The following is a 17890-nucleotide window of genomic DNA, read 5'->3' on the forward strand; positions in this document are numbered from 1 at the left end:
CCTGATTTTAATTCTTTATTCATTTACCTACTTATTGACACATTTATTTTATTATTTATCACAGAAGCATTTAGGTTGGAAAAGACCTCTGAGGTCACTGAGTCCAACCTGTGGCCCAACGCCACCCTGTCATTGTCACCAGCCCATCGCACTGAGTGCCACAACCATTCTTCCCTCAAGCACCTCCTGGGATGGTGATTCCACCTCCCTGAAAACCCCTTTCCGACGTTTAATCATTCTTTCTGTGAAGGTATTTCTCCTCATGTCCAATCTAGACCTCCCCTGGCACAGTTTACAACTGTGCTTTATAATTGCTTACTTACTTTTGGTTATTTATTTGTTGCCTGCCGGCTTACTTTTATTTATTTTCAGAGTTGCTTGTTGAAGCGGGAGGGCAAGAAATTATTGGAAATGGCAAAAAAAGGGCGCTAGTGGCTAGATGGCTTCCTTGGGGATAGGAAGGATGACAAGCTCTTGAAGAATCAAGACACGAGCCAGGAGTTTCAGTGAACTACAGACACCCCAGTGTTTATTAACTCCAGACCAGTGGCACAGGCACAAACGGGATTCCTCCCCACACTCTAAGCCTGCTCTTTGAGCCTCTTGAGCAGCTCCCGCAGCTGCTCGATCTGGGCAGACACGCTGCTCTTGGCGGTGCCGCCCGCGGCCGTGTACTGCTCCACGCTGGTCACCACGCTGAACACCTGCGCCACGTCGCTGCCAAACAGGGGGCTGGGGGCACAGGGGGGCCTGTCAGGGGGCTGGGGGCTGCTGCTGAGGGGTTTTGGGGTGTTGTCTGGCCCGGGTGTTTTGGGGAGATAAAATAATAGAAGGACAAACCTGATGTTCTGCAGGTCCTCCAGGCTGAGATGGGTGATGGTGATGCCTTTGGTCTCGGCGAGCTGGACGGCCTTGCCGGAGGCTGCATGGGCTTGTCTGAATGGCATCTGCAGTGGGAATGGGATGGAACAGAGGGGACTCAGCTCAGTTCCTCCCCTGCATCCAAAAAAAATCCCAGCTGCAGGTCTCCCTCTGGCACTTACTCCCTTCCGAACCAAGTACAGAGCCAGGTCAGTGGCCAGCATCTCTGGGCTCAGCGCCCTCTCCATCTTCTCCTTGTTGATCTGCAGGAGGAGGATCCCAAGGACATGTTACCATCAACTCCTCCTTGAGGCATGTTAGTGGTCAGAGTGGGAATCCATCTGGAGCTCTGAAAGGATGCTCTGACCCCAGAGAGGGGACCGAAATGAGCAGTGTGGGTGAGGCACTGCAGAGTTTATCTTGGCACCAGTCTGGAGCTTACAGAATGTGCACCACGACCACATTCAATACTGAGAGGATGAAGAAGAATCCTTACCTGGAGGGTGGAAATCACTCCAGTGGCAACCTGGAGCACAGCATTCAGGGTGTCTACGACATCAAAAACAGCCTCCTTGTCCTCCTGTGTTGGAACAGCAATGGAAATTACTGAGCCAACCTGGTGCAGCCCATAAACCTAGCTGGCTGAGCAGCTCAGCTCTCCTGACTCCTCCAGCCAGCAGGAGAGATGGTGTGGAAAGGAACAAGAGCTTTACCTGCAGGTCCTTGTTGTAGGTGCTTGGCAGTCCTTTGAGGACCATGAGAATTGCAGCCAACTGCAGGGAGAAACAGTGAGTGAGTTACAGAGCAAAGCACAGCCCCAGGACAGGGGCAGAGCACATAGCTCTTGGGGAAAGAAAAGGCAAGAAAAAGGAGGATTCTTCAGGCCAGGCATGAGCAGTTTTCCCTCCCACTTCCTTCTTTCTGGAGCTCACCCGTCCGAACACTCGCCCAGCTTTGCTGCGGATCAGCTCCAGGCTGTCAGGATTCTTCTTCTGAGGCATCAGGCTGCTGCCAGTGCTGGATGGCAGAGGTGTGGAGTGTAACAGTGAGCAAAACCCTCATCTGTGCACACACATCATCAGTGACTTAGCCCTCCAAAACCAACATGTAGGACCCCTTCCTTGTACTCCTGTTTAGGGTGTAGGAAATCAGTGAACTGACTGAGTTGTTCTTTGGTTTGGCACCTTGTCTGGAGCTGCCACACAGTCCCACATCTCGAAGAGGAAGCAAAAAGGAGGCTCCCCCTTCAAGCTCCTCCAGTTTGGTATCAGCAGGGCAGGCTAAATGATGTCCAAAGGGGAGGGCTGTGGTTGTGCCAGCCGGGAGACAAGGAGTCTGTTGGGATTGCAAACCCAGCCAGTCAAGGAAGGGCTTTGGCAGCATTCCCAGCAGAGCAGGAAGTTCTCTCTGCCAGCAGTTGCTTGGGGAGGAGTTGCTGGTGAATGCAAACTTGGTTAAGTTACCAGGGTGATAAATAAGTGACCATTCCTGAGGAATATTCACCCTGAGGGTGCCTTGGTGCCAAGCTTTTGATGCTGTGTCAGCCTTGTGCACAGAGAGACCCCAAGCATGGCCTCAACCCCTCAGGGTGGGAGAGCTAAGGAGAGGCTGAGGGAGAAGCTCTCTGCCCAGAGTTGAGACCTACCTGTAGGCATCAGAGAGGGTCAGGAAGCCAAACTCGCTGGTGCTGTAGATGATGAGATCCTCAGCCATCTTGCTGAGGTGGATCATCAGCAGGGTGGCAACAGAGAGGAATTCCACTGTGAGGAAGGCAGGAAATCAGGAGGGGGAAAAGGTGCTTGGAAAACTCAGGGAGCCCTAACTGCAGCTTTAGTTCCTGATGATGGATCAGTCCCCTTTTTACATTAACTGGAAAGGTGTCAGGAGCTGCTTCCCCCAGTGCAGGGAAGATCTGGCTGTGCTCACCCACAAAGTCTCTCTCGCTGACAGCATCCATGCTGTTGAGGCTGATGGAAGCAAAGTCCAGCTCTGCAAGGAAGAGGATGGACACAGGAGCTCAGGCTGGCCCTGCAGGAGCCTGAGTGCACCAGGCTGCCCCAGGGGAGGTGACTTGTTATTCATTCATTACCCTCCACCCCCTTCTTAAAGTCCTGCAGCACATGCAAAATAACATCAGGACAATGTGTTGATGCTTCCCAAAGTCCCAGATAGTAAGAGTAGTCCCATTCCCCAATCCCAGGGAGATATTTACCACTGCACAGAAGTTCTCTATCGATTCCCAGGGGGTTTCCAGCCAGAGCTCCACTGCCAGGGGAGAGAGAACAAGAAGTCACATATGATATCATGCACATTCCAACCAAAACTGAGCTCTAGAGTCATGACACCTCTCTGAACATTTATGTCCTCCAGTTCACTTTGCTGTCACAGTGTGGCCTGAGGCTCATCAAACTCCAGAGTACACCAGAATTTCTCTGCCAAAAGGGAGGGTTGGCTTGATTGAATCCTTATAATCCTTGATTTCAAGAAGGGATAGAAAAATATTTCTATGGTGAGAGTCATGGCTATACAAAAAAATAAACTTTACCTTCCCAAAGGCAAGACATTGATCCTCCTCTTCACCTCTCCTAGGCGCTCAGAATCCCGGGTCAGAGCAACAGCATGGCTGGGGAAGGACAGGAGAGGTTAAACAGGGAGATGAAGCTGGAAAATGTTTCATTCCAGGAGGTAAGAATGGCCAAAGGATGGAGAACAGGGAGTTGCCCAATCCACACTTGGATTCTCAGCTGGTCAGAGCCATGCAGGAACACAGAGAATTCCTGTTCCAGTTTGTGGAATTCCCTCTGGTTTGTCACCACCCCTGGCTGCCCCTCAGGAGAGCAGAGCCCCAAGGGTGGAGAAATTTCCCCCAGCAGGTGTGGGAGGTGCTCACCTGAGCAAGAAGTGGCTCCATCGGATGGGCTGAGCTTTCTGCAGGTGGGTGTAGCCAGGCAGGATGACATCGATTTCTCTGGCAGGGACAGGAGGGAGAGGTGAGCAGCAGGGACAGGAGGGAGGGCAGGGCCAGGTGTGTAACTCCCTGCACAGGAGACCCTGCTGCTGCAACAAGCCTCGACATCTCCTGCCCCAAAAATGCCAAAGCCATGGCAAACAGGGAGTATGGAAAAGGACTCACATGGCAGCACGTTCCACCAGGGTCTCAACGAGCCGCAGGAGGTGCTTGGAGATGACAGAGAGGGAATTCTTCATGAACAGCTTCAGGTCAGTCACAACCTGTGGGAGATTGGCCACAGCCAGACCAAGCATAATATGACATTTAGTGACCAGGTATTGCTCAGCAGAAACCTTGGCAATGTTATCCCCTCCTTGTTCTGTGTGATGGGAAGGGAAATCTGCATCTTATGGCAAGCATCCCTGGTCACTGATTTGTGAAAGCTGCTGTTGCTTTCCATGGACAGAACCAAAATCCGTTATTTTCAGTGGACTTCCCACGTTTGAATCAGAAAATCCCCAACCAGCACAACTTGGTCATCATTAGGACTGATTCTAAAAGATGTGGGGCTCCCAGCCAGCAGAGCCAGGGGTTCTGGAGGTTTTCAGAGATGTCAGTGGAATTTTGTGGCCTTTTAGCACCAGGAGGCAACCCTGCAGATCCCATTCCCCCGGGTGGATGAGTCACTGCAGCCCCATTAGTTTAAAGCCATCATTAGTTTAAAGGGAATACAGGCTGGAGTGTGCCAGGGCATGAGGAAGGTGGCATAAAAAAACTCAAGGAACTGAGGTGGAGGAATACAGAAGGAGAAAAAAAAGATTCTGTCCATACCTGATCATTCCTGCTTCTGCCAGTGTGCAACTTTCCAGCTACATCTCCAATCAGCTCCTGAGGACAAGAGCAGGAGTCCTGTCAGGATCCTCCTGGATCAGGACAATCCACATGAGCAGATCTCATCCCTGCCTGGAAGGGACTCAGCTCCAGGATCCTGTGAGTAGCCATGGGATGTGTTCTGGGGAAGGGCAGGTTTGGCTTCTGTGCTTGCACAGTGCCACCAAAGGGGTGTGGAGACCCTTGGCTGTGCCCCAGGGGGTTCAGTGCCAGGAGGTCTAAAGGAATTTCCCAGAGGGAGAGAGGGACAAGCCCTTAATGTCAGCAGAAGCACAGGAACAAGAGGTTAGAGAAGCCAAACCTTTAGTCTGCGCTCGTTGGCAGTGTGGATATCCTCATCAGTTTGTTTCAGCACAAACACTCCTTTGGACCATTCCTCAGAGATCTGCAAACAGAAACACCAGGCAGCCATGATGGTTATGAAATTCAGGGAGGCTGCTTTCAGGTCAGGAGCCATTCGTTCACCTGATAGTTTGAAAACTAAAGAAATACCTTTTCCAGGCCTCCCAGGATCTTCTCCAGCTCAGGTTTAGACAGGATTCCAGACTTCTCCAAGGCTTTGGCATAAGCCATGCTCCCCTGGATATCCACCTCAGACAGTCTCTGGTCATAGCTAATGGAAGCATTGAGCATCTCCATGATTGGATCTGTGCTTCCACTGAATCTTCCACCCCAAAGTTTATTCCCCTGAGGGAGAAAACAGTGAATTAAAGAGGCCTAATAACTTCAGATAAGTTCCTATACAGTAAATAACATCCAGTGATCCATTTATCTGATACAGAGGCCATGCTCAGCTCCTTTCAGTGTGACTGCACTGACCAGAGCAGTTCCTGGACTTCAGGACTTCTGGCAAGAGGTTGAAGAGCTGGAGAACACATCACTGTCAGTATGGTTTACTCCTGGGCTCTGTCTTGGCCCAGGAACCCTCCAAGATATTTTACTCCTGCAGGACTCTTCTGGGAGTCCTTGAAATTAATATCAGGGAAAGATAAAAGTGCAAGACCAGCATGGATTTCTCTTTTGAGGCCTTTTAAAGGGAGAAAACAGTAAAGCAGTCAATAGGATTAGAGTCAAATTAGTATCCTGTAAATCCTTTTCGTGCTGTTTAATAGATTTTTCTTTGATTGACAAAGAGCCGTGGGCCAGCACAGAAACAACAGTGGGGTTTTCCCATCCAAACCAGGATTCCTGCAGTGACCTCACCCCCTGGAATGTGTCACCCACTTCAGTGGGTGACCAAAGACTCGTGCAGGGTTCCAGCTGTGCACCACAGCAGGGTGTGTGTTGTGTGTGAGCTTCTCCAGCAGTGATTCAGAGCCTGGATGGCCTCACCTCAGCTGTGTCACCTGTGCAGGAGCTTTTTGCTTGCTGCAAACAAGACAAACCCCAAAGCTTGAAATCTGCCACTTACACTGAAATCCAGGGTTTCCAAAGCAACTCTCCAGTGCTACCAGGCAAAAAAAGGAATTGCAGGACACCTGAAGGAATGGACTAAATACAGCTGTGCTGCAGCATGGATAATAATTACTAATCTACTTGATTTTTTTAATCACCCCTGGCAAGCTTCTTCTCATGCTGGTCACTATAACTACCATGGACAGCAAAGAGCTGGCAGGACAGTTGGAAGCTGATCTGTGCCAGGGCTTTTCCAACCAGACAAAACACTGTTGAGTGGCCTTAAAAATGTTTTCCCTGGTGACTGTCTCCATGTCCCTGTGCCTGAAAGGACAACAGGAGAGAGCCTGCAGAAGTAAGGGTCTAGCCATGTGTAAAAGGCAGCTTTTTTAGAAAGCTGAGAGAAGGCAGAGAGAGGAATCAGAATTTAAAAAGAAATCTTAGAGCTCCTCAGCACTCATTTGGTGCCCCTCAGAGCAAAATTAATGCTAAATTAAAGGCCATTCCAGAGGCTCAGCACTTGACTGGGGAACAGGAATATCCAGGTATAACTTCAGTATTTAAAGCTTTCCATCAAAGCAAGAAGTGTGTCAGCAGAAACATTGCAACATATACATTTACAATCGGGAACTCCAAGCTGAAAGGTGAATTTTAGGCAGCCCCAGGACTCTGTTTGGAGCAGTGGCTGTGCAGCCTGGCACTGATGGATGGGCACTGCCTGGAAGGTGGAGCAGCGATTTGGAAAGCAGAAAGTGTGACTCGCCAGGATGCCTGGTCACGTCTCGGCAGGGAAGGAAACTGAAAATGCAGCTTTTGTCCCGAGCAGTGTTTACACAACCTGCTGGGAAGGCACGAGTCCCAGGCAGGCGTTATCGGCCTTTCCCAAGGAGAGACGGGGAAGAACGAGGAGGCTCCGGGACAGCTTCGCTGGGCTGAGCGCCCCGGACGCTGCCGGGAAGCAAAGTTCACCCTCACCTCGGCTGCTGCCATCGCGGCTGGTGCTGAGTCCGGGTGCGCAGCGCGGAGAGCCCGAAGCGGGGACACCTGCGGGGCGCGGAGAGCCCGGGCCCGGTCCCGATCACAGTCCCGGGCCCGATCCCGGTGCCGATCCCAGCTGCTGTACCGATCCAAGATCCGCTCCCGGTTCCGATCCCAACTCCGGTTCCGATCGCACTTCCACTCCCGATCCCAGCTCCGGTACCGATCCGAGCGCTCCAATCCCAGTCCCAGCTCCGGTGCCGATCCCAGCTCCACTCCGGATCCCGATCCCGGTTCCGATCCCAGCCCCAGTCCCGATCCCAGCCCCAGTTCCGATCCCAGCCCCAATCCCGATCCCAGCCCCGGCCCCACTGCCGCCGCTCCCGCAGCTCGTCCCGCCCGCGGGGCGGGGAGTCCCTGGGCCAGCCCCGCTCCCCGGCAGGGAGTGCTTCACAGGACACTCAAGAATGGCATCCTTGTGTTTTTGTCCCCTTTCGGGGATTTCTGTCCTTGAAGCAGCCCCGCTGTCATAATTCAGGTGGGAAGGAAGCTAATCCAGGTCCTTGAGATTGCGTGGCGGTGCATGGGGATGCTCCGGGACACTGCCAGTGACATCCAGCTGCCTCTGGCTGCCCCACAAGGACAATTTGCATCTGGATTGCCTGTGTTGTGCCTTCACTATCCACCCAGAACACGGCTCGGATTCTCTACATAACCAGCAATTAAGTCACTGCTTCTCAAACATCTCCACTCATGATTTCTTTTTCAGGCTTTCAGGTTTGGGGATGCACATAGCATCACACTGTCTAGCCTGAGAAAAAGTCTTTGAACCATTTTGTTGCCAGGTTCCTTCCCCTTCTGAAGTCCCTCACTTTTAATACTTCTTTTTTCATGTTCATCTCTTATGGATATCCATGCTCCAGGCTTTGACAGGAGGTTGCTGAGGATCTGGAAGGATGGTGAGCACTAGATTTACATCCAGAACAACCCAGCTGATAATCACCCTACAGAAATTCTTGGCTCAAGTGCCTTCCTGTGGCCTGGAATGAGCAGGGGTTTGAGACCAAAACCCAAATCCCAAATGAGTCACTAGAGGGTGATGGTGAAAAGTCTGAAGACACCATGGACCACACACTCCTGTAATGTCTGTGGAGCTTGCCAGGCCCTCCAATCTAAATTATTTCACAATTTGAACAAAAGAGTGGATGGGTGGGAAGTACCAGTGACTGTAAACTCTTATTTAAGTAAGAGACTGAAATGTGGTAATCTGCTGACTTCCCTTCTCCTTTCAGTTTGGCAGGGCCATGTGCCACCCAGCCCTGGCCACGAGGGACAATGCCAGACATTTGCTGCTGGGAGCAAGAGAAAATCTATTCAGCTGAGGCTCTGAAGAGAAGGAACTAGAAGATACAAATAGGAAAAATAAGGGGAGTGACACAGATCAAGAAAGTTTATGGGAGAAAAAAGAACTGTGAGGTGGAAATGAGGAAATCTTCTGACTCTGCAGGTGTTGAGTATTGGTGTTACCTGTGGCTTTCTTGTTCCTTCAGCCTGGCAGCTGAGTGGGCAAAAGTGATTTCCTGGCCACAGCTGACCAGCCTGGAGAGCAAACCACGAGCCAAACCAGAACCACAGCAGGAAGGAAGGGAGCAAACAAAGGAGGTTTGTGGAAAGGTAATTGAAATGTGCTGTTTAAATGCCAGGAGAATGGATTTGTTTTAGGGCCAGAATAAAGAGAGACTGAGAGTGGTGAGAAGTGTTGAAAAAGGGGAGTTTGCTGTTGCTGAGCCTTCTTCCAGGTGTTAAAAGCATAAATGCTCCAAAGGTGCAAGGACTCTGTCTCTTCTGGGCTACTTGGGCTGGAGATTTTTCTCATGGCTGTTTGTGCTGTCCGTGCTGCAGCCCTTGCCCTAAACGTGGTGTGGCAACATGGGTGTTATTTCCATTCCCCCTGAGTGCTCCACACCTGCAGCTCTGAGTCAACAACGCTGCTGCTGCCTCAGCATGGGGAGAAGGGGCTGAGCAAAACACCAGCTCTGCAAGGCTGGCATGGAAAAGGAATCTTGCTGACTAAAAAGGGACAGTCCCAGTCTGCCAGCCTCCCCTCCAAAGGACACATTCCCAATTGCAAGGGAGGCAGAGCCCACATTCTTTCAAACCTGGGCTGAGCTCAGCCCAACCCCGAAGAATCAAGACACAAGCCAGGAGTTTCAGTGAACTACAGACACCCCAGTGTTTATTAACTCCAGACCAGTGGCACAGGCACAAACGGGATTGCTCCCCACACTCTAAGCCTGCTCCTTGAGCCTCTTGAGCAGCTCCCGCAGCTGCTCGATCTGGGCAGACACGCTGCTCTTGGCGGTGCCGCCCGCGGCCGTGTACTGCTCCACGCTGGTCACCACGCTGAACACCTGCGCCACGTCGCTGCCAAACAGGGGGCTGGGGGCACAGGGGGGCCTGTCAGGGGGCTGGGGCTGCTGCTGAGGGTTTTTGGGGTGTTGTCTGGCCCGGGTGTTTAGGGGAGAGGCTGGGGGAGTGAGGATGGAGCTTTTTCCCTAGGAGAAAGGCTCCTGCGCTTCTGCTGTCTGACATCAGCTCCAAGGAGCTTCAGAGCCAAACCCCTCAGGGGGCTGAATGCTTAGGGCCTGTTAGCCCTTCTCAATAGCTCCTGCCCCAGATGGGTGGGAAGTACCAGTGACTGTAAACTCTTATTTAAGTAAGAGACTGAAATGTGGTAATCTGCTGACTTCCCTTCTCCTTTCAGTTTGGCAGGGCCATGTGTCACCCAGCCCTGGCCACGAGGGACAATGCCAGACATTTGCTGCTGGGAGCAAGAGAAAATCTGTTCAGCTGAGGCTCTGAAGAGAAGGAACCAGAAGATACAAATACCAAATGCTCCACCTGCCCAGGAGTGGAATGGAGGTGAGGGAGTGGAATGGAGGTGAGGGAGTGGAATGGAGGTGATGTGTTTTCAGCCCCAGGAGAAGAAGCAGGGATCCAGGACAGGAGGATTTTGAGGTGCTGCCTAGCCAAGGCACTTTTGGGAAGGCTGATGAGGGAGGCTGATCCCTGCTTGTGCACGGGAGCGAAACAACACAGATACAAACCTGATGCTCTTCAGGTCCTCCAGGCTGAGATTGTTGAGGGTGATGCCTTTGGTCTCGGCGAGGTGGACGGCCTTGCCAGCAGCAATGTGGGCTTGTCTGAAGGGCATCTGCAGGGGCAAGCAGAGGTGGCTGTCAGGGACCAGGCAGCTGGGCTGCTTTCCACGAGAAAAACGGATGTGCTGTGTTTTTTGGTTTGCCTGTTTTCCCTTAGGGCGATGCAAGGTGAATCTGGGCTTGCTGGGGTGGAAGAGGGGAGGCTTTAGGAAGAAATGATGATGAAGTAATTTGGGTATAAATGGCTATGAAGTCCCCCAGGCAGCACTGCTGGAGATACATGTAAAGAATGTGTTTTCAGCTTTCATATTTGTTGACTGCTCATTGCCCTGGGACAGAACAGAGGGGTGACATCCCAGCTCCTCACTGAGCAGTTCTCTGCACCCAAAGAAATCCCAGCTCCAGGTCTCCCTCTGGCACTTACTCCTTTATGAACCAAGTAGAGAGCCAGGTCAGATGACAGGATCTCGGGGCTCAGTGCCTTCTCCATGTTCTCCTTGTTGATCTGTAGAAAGAAGGTCAGAGGCACACATTACCATCAGCTCCTCCTTGGGGGCACTTCAGCTCTAAGAGGGAGCCAAAATGAGCCCTATGGGTGAGGCACTGAAGAGTTTTCACCTTAGGGCCAGTCTGGAGCTCTGCTCCCTGTGTTACTCACAGAATGTGCTCCATGTTCCATAGTGAGAGGCCGAATCCTTACCTGGAGGGTGGAAATCACTCCAGTGGCAACCTGGAGCACAGCATTCAGGGTGTCTACGACATCAAAAACAGCCTCCTTGTCCTCCTGTGTTGGAACAGCAATGGAAATGGATGTAAATCAGAGCAGGGATGTGATCCCAGGGGCTCCTGCCATGGCACTCAGGGTGTCACCTGCAGCACCCCCTGCCTCAGCCCCTTCCCCAGCACACAGCCAGGGGCTGGGCAGAGAAATGGAGTGGTGGGACAGCTCAGGAGTAGGAGGTGACTGTGTCTGCTCAGAGAGGTGGTGGGGAAAGGAACAAGAGCTTTACCTGCAGGTCTTTGTTGTAGGTGCTCGGCAGTCCTTTGAGGACCATGAGAATTGCAGCCAACTGCAGGGAGAAACAGTGAGTGAGTTACAGAGCAAAGCACAGCCCCAGGACAGGGGCAGAGCACACAGCTCTTGAGGAAAGAAAAGGCAAGAAAAAGGAGGATTCTTCAGGCCAGACATGAGCAGTTTTCCCTCCCACTTCCTTCTTTCTGGGGCTCACCCGTCCGAACACTCGCCCAGCTTTGCTGCGGATCAGCTCCAGGCTGTCAGGATTCTTCTTCTGAGGCATCAGGCTGCTGCCAGAGCTGCAGGGAAAGTGTGTGGAGGGTAATGGTGAGCAAGACCCTCTGGCTGAAATCACTGCTCCAGCCCTCCAAAGGAAACCTCTAAGTCCCTTTTCCTGTACTCCTGTCTAGGGTGTAGGAAATCAGTGAACTGAGTTGCTCTTTGGTTTGGCACCTTGTCTGGAGCTGCCACACAGTCCCACCTCTCAAGGAGAAAGAAAAAGGAGGCTTCCCCTCCAAGTTCCTTCAGTTTGGTCTGTCTAAGTGATGTCCAAAGGGGAGGGCTGTGGTTGTGCCAGCCAGGAGACAAGGAGTCTGTTGGAATTGCAAACCCAGCCAGTCAAGGAAGGGCTTTGGCAGCATTCCCAGCAGAGCAGGAAGTTCTCTCTGCCAGCAGTTCCTGGGCAAGAGTTCCTGGGCTGGACACAGATTTGGTTGAGTTATGGGAATCATAACTGAAATGAGTGACCATTCCTGAGGAATATTCACCCTGAGGGTGCCTTGGTGCCACAGAGAGACCCCAAGCATGGCCTCACCCCCTCAGGGTGGGAGAGCTGAGGAGAATCACTCACCAAAGACCAGAAACCTACCAGTAGGTATCAGAGAGGGTCAGGAAGCCAAACTCGCTGGTGCTGTAGATGATGAGATCCTCAGCCATCTTGCTGAGGTGGATCATCAGCAGGGTGGCAACAGAGAGGAATTCCACTGCAGGGAAGGCAGGAAATCAGGAGGGGGAAAAGGTGCTTGGAAAACTCAGGGAGCCCTAACTGCAGCTTTAGTTCCTGATGATGGATTTTAAATCAGGTTAACTGGAAAGGTGTCAGGAGCTGCTTCCCCCAGTGCAGGGAAGATCTGGCTGTGCTCACCCACAAAGTCTCTCTCGCTGACAGCATCCATGCTGTTGAGGCTGATGGAAGCAAAGTCCAGCTCTGCAAGGAAGAGGATGGACACAGGAGCTCAGGCTGGCCCTGCAGGAGCCTGAGTGCACCAGGCTGCCCCAGGGGAGGTGAAACAGGGAGGCAACACAGCTGAGCTGTGAGCCCTTGAGCAATCCCATGAACACAAACATGTTTAGTGGGGTTTTTCTCATGATCCCAGACAAGCAGAGTGCCCCAGGGGTGGCTCTGCCTCCTCCCACCTCACAGGCACTGCCTCTCTGGAGCAAAAAGCCTGAAGAATGAAAGTCTTTGGCTCCAGGATGGGGCATTATGGTGCCACTGGGAGCCCTGCAGCAATGTTTCCCTCCCTCCCAGGTGTGACAGGTACTCCTGTGCCACTCAGTCCCAGGAAAACATTTACCACTGCGCAGCATCTCCCTATCGATTTCCAGGGGGTTTCCAGCCAGAGCACCACTGCCAGGGAAGAAAGAAACAGAAATCATGCAAAATACCTTTCCTATCCATCTGAAACCGAGCTCCAGGAAGCAGGGAAGGCACCCCTGAAGACTTTGCAGATCAAAGCAAGGCCCAGTGATCACAAAATGAGTAGATCTTACCTTCCCAAAGGCAAGACATTGATCCTCTTCTTTATCTCTCCCAGGCGCTCAGAATCCCGGGTCAGAGCAACAGCATGGCTGGGGAAGGACAAGGGGGAGAAAGCCCATGAGGGCAGGGAATGGCTCTTTCCTTTCCAATCCCTGTGCTGCCATGCCTGGAGCCTGGGATTCCTCCTCAAGCATCAGGTTAAAAGGAAGGCTGGACAGAGCCAGGGGACACAGGGAGTTTCTGTCTCGAGGCTGGAGAGGGTGGGAGGTGCTCACCTGAGTAAGAACTGGCTCCATCGGATGGGCTGAGCTTTCTGCAGGTGGGTGTAGCCAGGCAGGATGACATCGATTTCTCTGGCAGGGAGAGGAGGGAGAGGTGAGCAGCAGGGACAGAAGGGAGGGCAGGGCCAGGGACACACCAGGGCTGCTGGCAAGGTCACAAACTGAACATCTTTAGCCTGTGATGAGCTGGAGCTGGTCCATCCCTTCCTCTCCCTGTCATCTTTCCAGCCAAGCACACTGGGTTTAGATATCCCACTGTGGTGAGTCTGTTCTCCAGGGCCTCCCTGGAAAATTGCCTGCAGCAGGATTCCCTCTGTGGCAGGCAAGGATTCCCCAGTCCTACACAGATTTGGAGTGTGAGGAGCAGAGCTGGACAGGGAGGCAAAACAGCTGAGCTTTTTCTTATTCAGAAAAACTTGAACCATGTTCAAGTTTCCCACTCTTTCAGATGGGTTTGGTGCCCTCTAAAGTCTTGTGTGGATCTCCCACCTCAACTCCTTTGCCAGGGATGAAGGAAAGCTTCTGTGAGGGATGAGGAATGATTCTGTCAAGTGAACTCTGGAGAAAGAGGGGCTGTTGTGTTGGCTGGAAATCCCTGCACAAGAGACCCTGCTGCTGCCCAGTGGGGTCAGACAAAGGACAAACTTAGGAGTTTCCTGCCCCTAAAAGGCCAAGGCCACAGATCCAGAAAAGGACTCACATGGCAGCACGTTCCACCAGGGTCTTAATGAGCTGCAGGAGGTGCGTGGAGATGATGGAGAGAGAATTCTTCATGAACAGCTTCAGGTCAGTCACAACCTGTGGGAGATTGGCCACAGTCAGACCACAGAGAATGTCACATACTCAGTGACTGGTCACTAGTATTGCAAAGTAAACCCCTCCTTGTCCTGTGTGATGGGGAGGTGCATCTTCTTCTCATCACTTGGTTGTATTTATGTGGTAATGTCACCATTTCTTGCTCTCCAGGATGAGTTCCAGAGGCCATTCTGATCTGAGGTCTCCTGAAGTGAGGTGGGGAAGGAATACAGGAGGAGAAAAAAAAGATTCTGTCCATACCTGATCATTCCTGCTTCTGCCAGTGTGCAACTTTCCAGCTACATCTCCAATCAGCTCCTGAGGACAAGAGCAGGAGTCCTGTCAGGATCCTCCTGGATCAGGACAATCCACATGAGCAGATCTCCTCCCTGTCTGGAAGGGACTCAGCTCCAGGATCCTGTGAGTAGCCATGGGATGTGTTCTGGGGAAGGGCAGGTTTGGCTTCTGTGCTTGCACAGTGCCACCAAAGGGGTGTGGAGACCCTTGGCTGTGCCCCAGGGGGTTCAGTGCCAGGAGGTCTAAAGGAATTTCCCAGAGGGAGAGAGGGACAAGCCCTTAATGTCAGCAGAAGTTCAGGAGTGAGAGGTTAGAGAAATTAGAGAAATTAGAGGTTAGTGGAGCCAAACCTTTAGTCTGCGCTCGTTGGCAGTGTGGATATCCTCATCAGTCTGGATCACCCCAAAGACTCCTTTGGACCATTCCTCAGAGATCTGCAAACAGAAACACCAGTCAGCCACCACAGTTACCCTGCTGTGTATGGGGGTTCTGGGTGTCCCCAGCAAATTCCCATTCCCAGAAGTGTTAAGTCTCATGCAAACTTTGGCATTCAGGCTGCTTGCTGTATCCTGATATTCCATACTATTGGTGGGATTCATCTCTCTATCCATGATAACCCTGCAGTCTTATGGAGGATTGAAGCATTGCAAGGAAAAACTGAGCCTAAATGTCAGTGATTTCTCTAGCATCATCCACAAAGGTTTTCCTATAAAATATTGGACAGACTCACCATTGTCCAGGGTGGGTGAGCAACAGCAATGGGTATTTTTAAAAAGCACTTCTCTGCTGACTCCTCTTCCCCCCTACACCTGCTGTGCATTGCCTCCTGCCAAGTTGGGCAGCCAGACCCAAATTTCCACATGGCAGCAGGAAAAGGATGTTCTCACTTCACACTGAAATGATTCCTAGGGAATGCTCAGTTTGAAGAGGATGGGGGACAGGAGGACATTTAAAGATCTCTTTAAAACAACTCAGATGCTTTCAGGTAAGGAAAGATTCATTCCAGCACACATGAGAGTTTGTGAAGGGAAGAAATACCTTTTCCAGGCCACTCAGGATCTTCTCCAGCTCAGTTTTAGACAGGATTCCAGCCTTCTCCAAGGCTTTGGCATAAGCCATGCTCCCCTGGATATCCACCTCAGACAGTCTCTGGTCAACAGTGATGGAAGCGCTGAGCATCTCCATGATGGGATCTGTGCTCCCCACAAACCTTCCTGCCATCATTTTGTCACCCTGCAAGTGACAAAGGGAAGAGGCACAGTCAGAAGATTTGTGGATATATGCCCTGAAAATTATTTAATGTCCATCCCATTCTTATCAAATTAAAATTGAAGAAAACCTCAGGAATAGTTTTATTCAATCTCTACCAGCAAAGCCCTGGACTTTGGAGCATGTCACTGTTGCTGTCACTAGAATTTAGCCCATGAGGTTACAGGTCTGGTTTGGGGTTCCTCCAAGGTATTTTAGCCCTCCAGGACCCTCTGAAAATGAGCATCAGGGCATGTATTGCAAGATCAGTACAGAACTCTCTTTTAAGGCAGCTGCTGATCCCCTGACCCTTTGATGGATTCCTGACAAAAAAAAAGAATACAAAAATGAAAAAGGTAAAGGAGTCAGGGACATAGTGAAAGCTGCTCTCTGTTCCTTGAAATACCAAAAAATCCCACTCTTTAAGGGAGACTAGAAGAAAATATTCAGCTGAGAAGGAGCTGTGGGCCAGCACAAGCCACATCCTCTAAAGCACTCCTGTAACTGTGAAGTGGCTGAAGTTACCCTTTGAAGCATCTCCATATCCCTGCAAGCTTTGGTGTAAAATTAGGATAAAACCGTCAAAGCTGAAGGTTGCAGAAAGGGAGGTTTGGGTGCCTTTCAGTGTTACAAATGTTCGCGTGGGATGGAAAGGGAAGAGGAAAGCCCAAAGCACCCCCAGAAGGGCTCGGCAGGTGCGCTGCGCCGGGCGGGCGGCGGAGCTACCATGGACAGCGGGCAGGGGCCGGACCGGGAGCGGGACATTTTCAGCCCTTTTCCCGAAGGATGGGCCGAGGAAAGAGCAGGAGAGAGCTGCGGGCGGCAGGATGAAGGCTCGGGGTGTGGGAGCTCAGCGTTTGGAGCGTGTTTGTCCGCAGGAGCTGCCGCGGGGTGGAAATGGGGGAAAAAGGCAAAGTTTGCAGCTACTGGCTGGCCACCCCGTGTCGGGCAGAGGGGACAGGGAGCGAATGGTGCTGCTGGGAGGGGAGGGCTGGGATGGGGAAGAGGTGCCCAGGCACATCCTCGCTGCCAGGACCGGAGTGGGGCGTTGGACTTTTGCAGCAAAGGTGTTCGCTGCCCCCTTCTCCATTAAAAACCCGGGAAAACCAATCATTAAGGTTGGAAAAGACCAGCGAGTCTAACACTGCCAGCACCTCCCCTAGCCCACATGTACACCTCTTCCGAACCCTTCCGGGGATGCTGATCCCACCGCTTCCCCGCACAACCCTTTCCAAACGCAGCCGAGAAGGACCCCGAAGCAAAGCCAAGCTCCCCCTCACCTCGGCTGCCATTTCGGACGACGTTTTGCTCGTTTGTGCAGCGATCCTGGCACCTGGTGCAACCTGCGGGACAGCGCGGAGATGCTCAGTTCGCCCGGTGCGCTCCCGGTGCGCTCTCGGTGCGCTCCCGGTGCGCTCCCGGCTCCCCGGGCACCGCTCACCTGCTCCGCACGCAGCCCCGGCCGCTCTGTCGCTCGCTGCCCCCCGGCCCCGCCGCCCCGCTTTTACAGCCCTCGGCTCGGGGCTGGCGGCTCGTCCCGCCCCGCCGGGGCGGGGTGTGCCCGGGGCCGGCCCCGCTCGGGTGCCCCCCTTGTCCCCCTTGTCGCTTCCCAGCGCTGCGCGCACGGGGCAGCTCGGGAGAGGGGTTTGCTGCGAGGAGGAGGCTCGGCAGTGATGCTTCTTACCTGGCGTAGCTCAGGTCAGGAATAGCCTTGGGATGCTTGTGCTGGAGGAGTCGCATCGCTTTGTCACAGTTGTTTAATATCAAAATAATTGATACGGTGCTCTGCCCTCATTACCACCCCAAAATACCTCATAAAAAATAGATTCGTGTCGTTCTTTCCCATCTCTGCATGATGGAGACTTTCCCCCCGACCTGTGAAGATGCTGCAGCCCCAGCTTTGGGGCTTCCCTGCTGTCCCCAGGTGTGTGGGGTCACCCGAGAGCCTCGGGCAGTGCCTGTGGGGCTTGGAGTGATACTTGTGACAATGACCTGTACCTTAAACTCATCACACCCTAAATGTCATGGAATTCAATGACTGATTTAAAGTACAAGAGACCTTTCAGAGCAGCAAAACTAAGGCTATGTTAACTTTTCGCATTAAGTCCATATTAACAATTTCTCATTAACTCCGCAGGCAGAGCATTTTCTGCAGCCCTTTCACAGAAAGCTGAATATTTCCTTCTTTCTCTCACCAAGTGAGCTCCTGCTGTGTGATATTTTCCCATCTGCGTTGTCCAAACCTCTCACAGAGCT

The 17890-nt window shown here is 52.2% G+C and overlaps 2 protein-coding genes and 1 long non-coding RNA gene across 3 annotated transcripts; 1 reads left to right on the forward strand and 2 right to left on the reverse strand.

Annotated features, from left to right (window-relative positions):
- Positions 1-501: 501 nt before the first annotated feature.
- Positions 502-7437, reverse strand: LOC146429076 (argininosuccinate lyase-like). The gene is made up of 16 exons (XM_085078169.1): positions 7073-7437; positions 5195-5389; positions 5004-5087; positions 4643-4699; positions 3995-4092; positions 3752-3829; positions 3407-3484; positions 3074-3126; positions 2788-2850; positions 2507-2621; positions 1794-1878; positions 1575-1634; positions 1358-1441; positions 1044-1124; positions 841-947; positions 502-732 (listed from the first exon to the last, which is right to left on the reverse strand). The coding sequence occupies exons 1-16, from the start codon at positions 7085-7087 to the stop codon at positions 582-584; spliced, it is 1404 nt and encodes a 467-aa protein (XP_084934295.1). The 5' UTR covers positions 7088-7437; the 3' UTR covers positions 502-581.
- LOC146429077 (uncharacterized) lies at positions 4695-10014 on the forward strand. Its single transcript, XR_014855699.1, has 3 exons — positions 4695-4801; positions 8368-8749; positions 9840-10014. It is a non-coding gene; the product is annotated as an uncharacterized LOC146429077 (long non-coding RNA).
- LOC146429078 (argininosuccinate lyase) lies at positions 9284-17117 on the reverse strand. The gene is made up of 17 exons (XM_085078170.1): positions 17076-17117; positions 16915-16977; positions 15425-15619; positions 14737-14820; positions 14351-14407; positions 13995-14092; positions 13289-13366; positions 13025-13102; positions 12829-12881; positions 12396-12458; positions 12120-12234; positions 11466-11550; positions 11247-11306; positions 10937-11020; positions 10661-10741; positions 10183-10289; positions 9284-9514 (listed from the first exon to the last, which is right to left on the reverse strand). The coding sequence occupies exons 2-17, from the start codon at positions 16924-16926 to the stop codon at positions 9364-9366; spliced, it is 1401 nt and encodes a 466-aa protein (XP_084934296.1). The 5' UTR covers positions 16927-16977; positions 17076-17117; the 3' UTR covers positions 9284-9363.
- Between the last annotated feature and the right edge of the window lie 773 nt (positions 17118-17890).

This window comes from Lichenostomus cassidix, chromosome 19 (genome assembly GCF_008360975.1).
Source record: "Lichenostomus cassidix isolate B80296 chromosome 19, HeHo_3.0, whole genome shotgun sequence".
NCBI classification, from domain to species: Eukaryota; Metazoa; Chordata; class Aves; order Passeriformes; family Meliphagidae; genus Lichenostomus; species Lichenostomus cassidix.

What these genes read in the sequence shown, in the direction of transcription:
- LOC146429076 (XM_085078169.1), bottom strand. An exon ending in TAGAGAACTTCTGTGCAGTG is followed by an intron (nt 2,851 to 3,073) that starts GTAAATATCTCC and finishes TCTTCCTTGCAG; the next exon opens with AGCTGGACTTTGCTTCCATC. An exon ending in GAGTGATTTCCACCCTCCAG is followed by an intron (nt 1,125 to 1,357) that starts GTAAGGATTCTT and finishes CTCCTCCTGCAG; the next exon opens with ATCAACAAGGAGAAGATGGA.
- LOC146429078 (XM_085078170.1), bottom strand. An exon ending in CCTACAACAAAGACCTGCAG is followed by an intron (nt 11,021 to 11,246) that starts GTAAAGCTCTTG and finishes GTTCCAACACAG; the next exon opens with GAGGACAAGGAGGCTGTTTT. An exon ending in GAGGACCTGAAGAGCATCAG is followed by an intron (nt 9,515 to 10,182) that starts GTTTGTATCTGT and finishes CTGTGCCCCCAG; the next exon opens with CCCCCTGTTTGGCAGCGACG.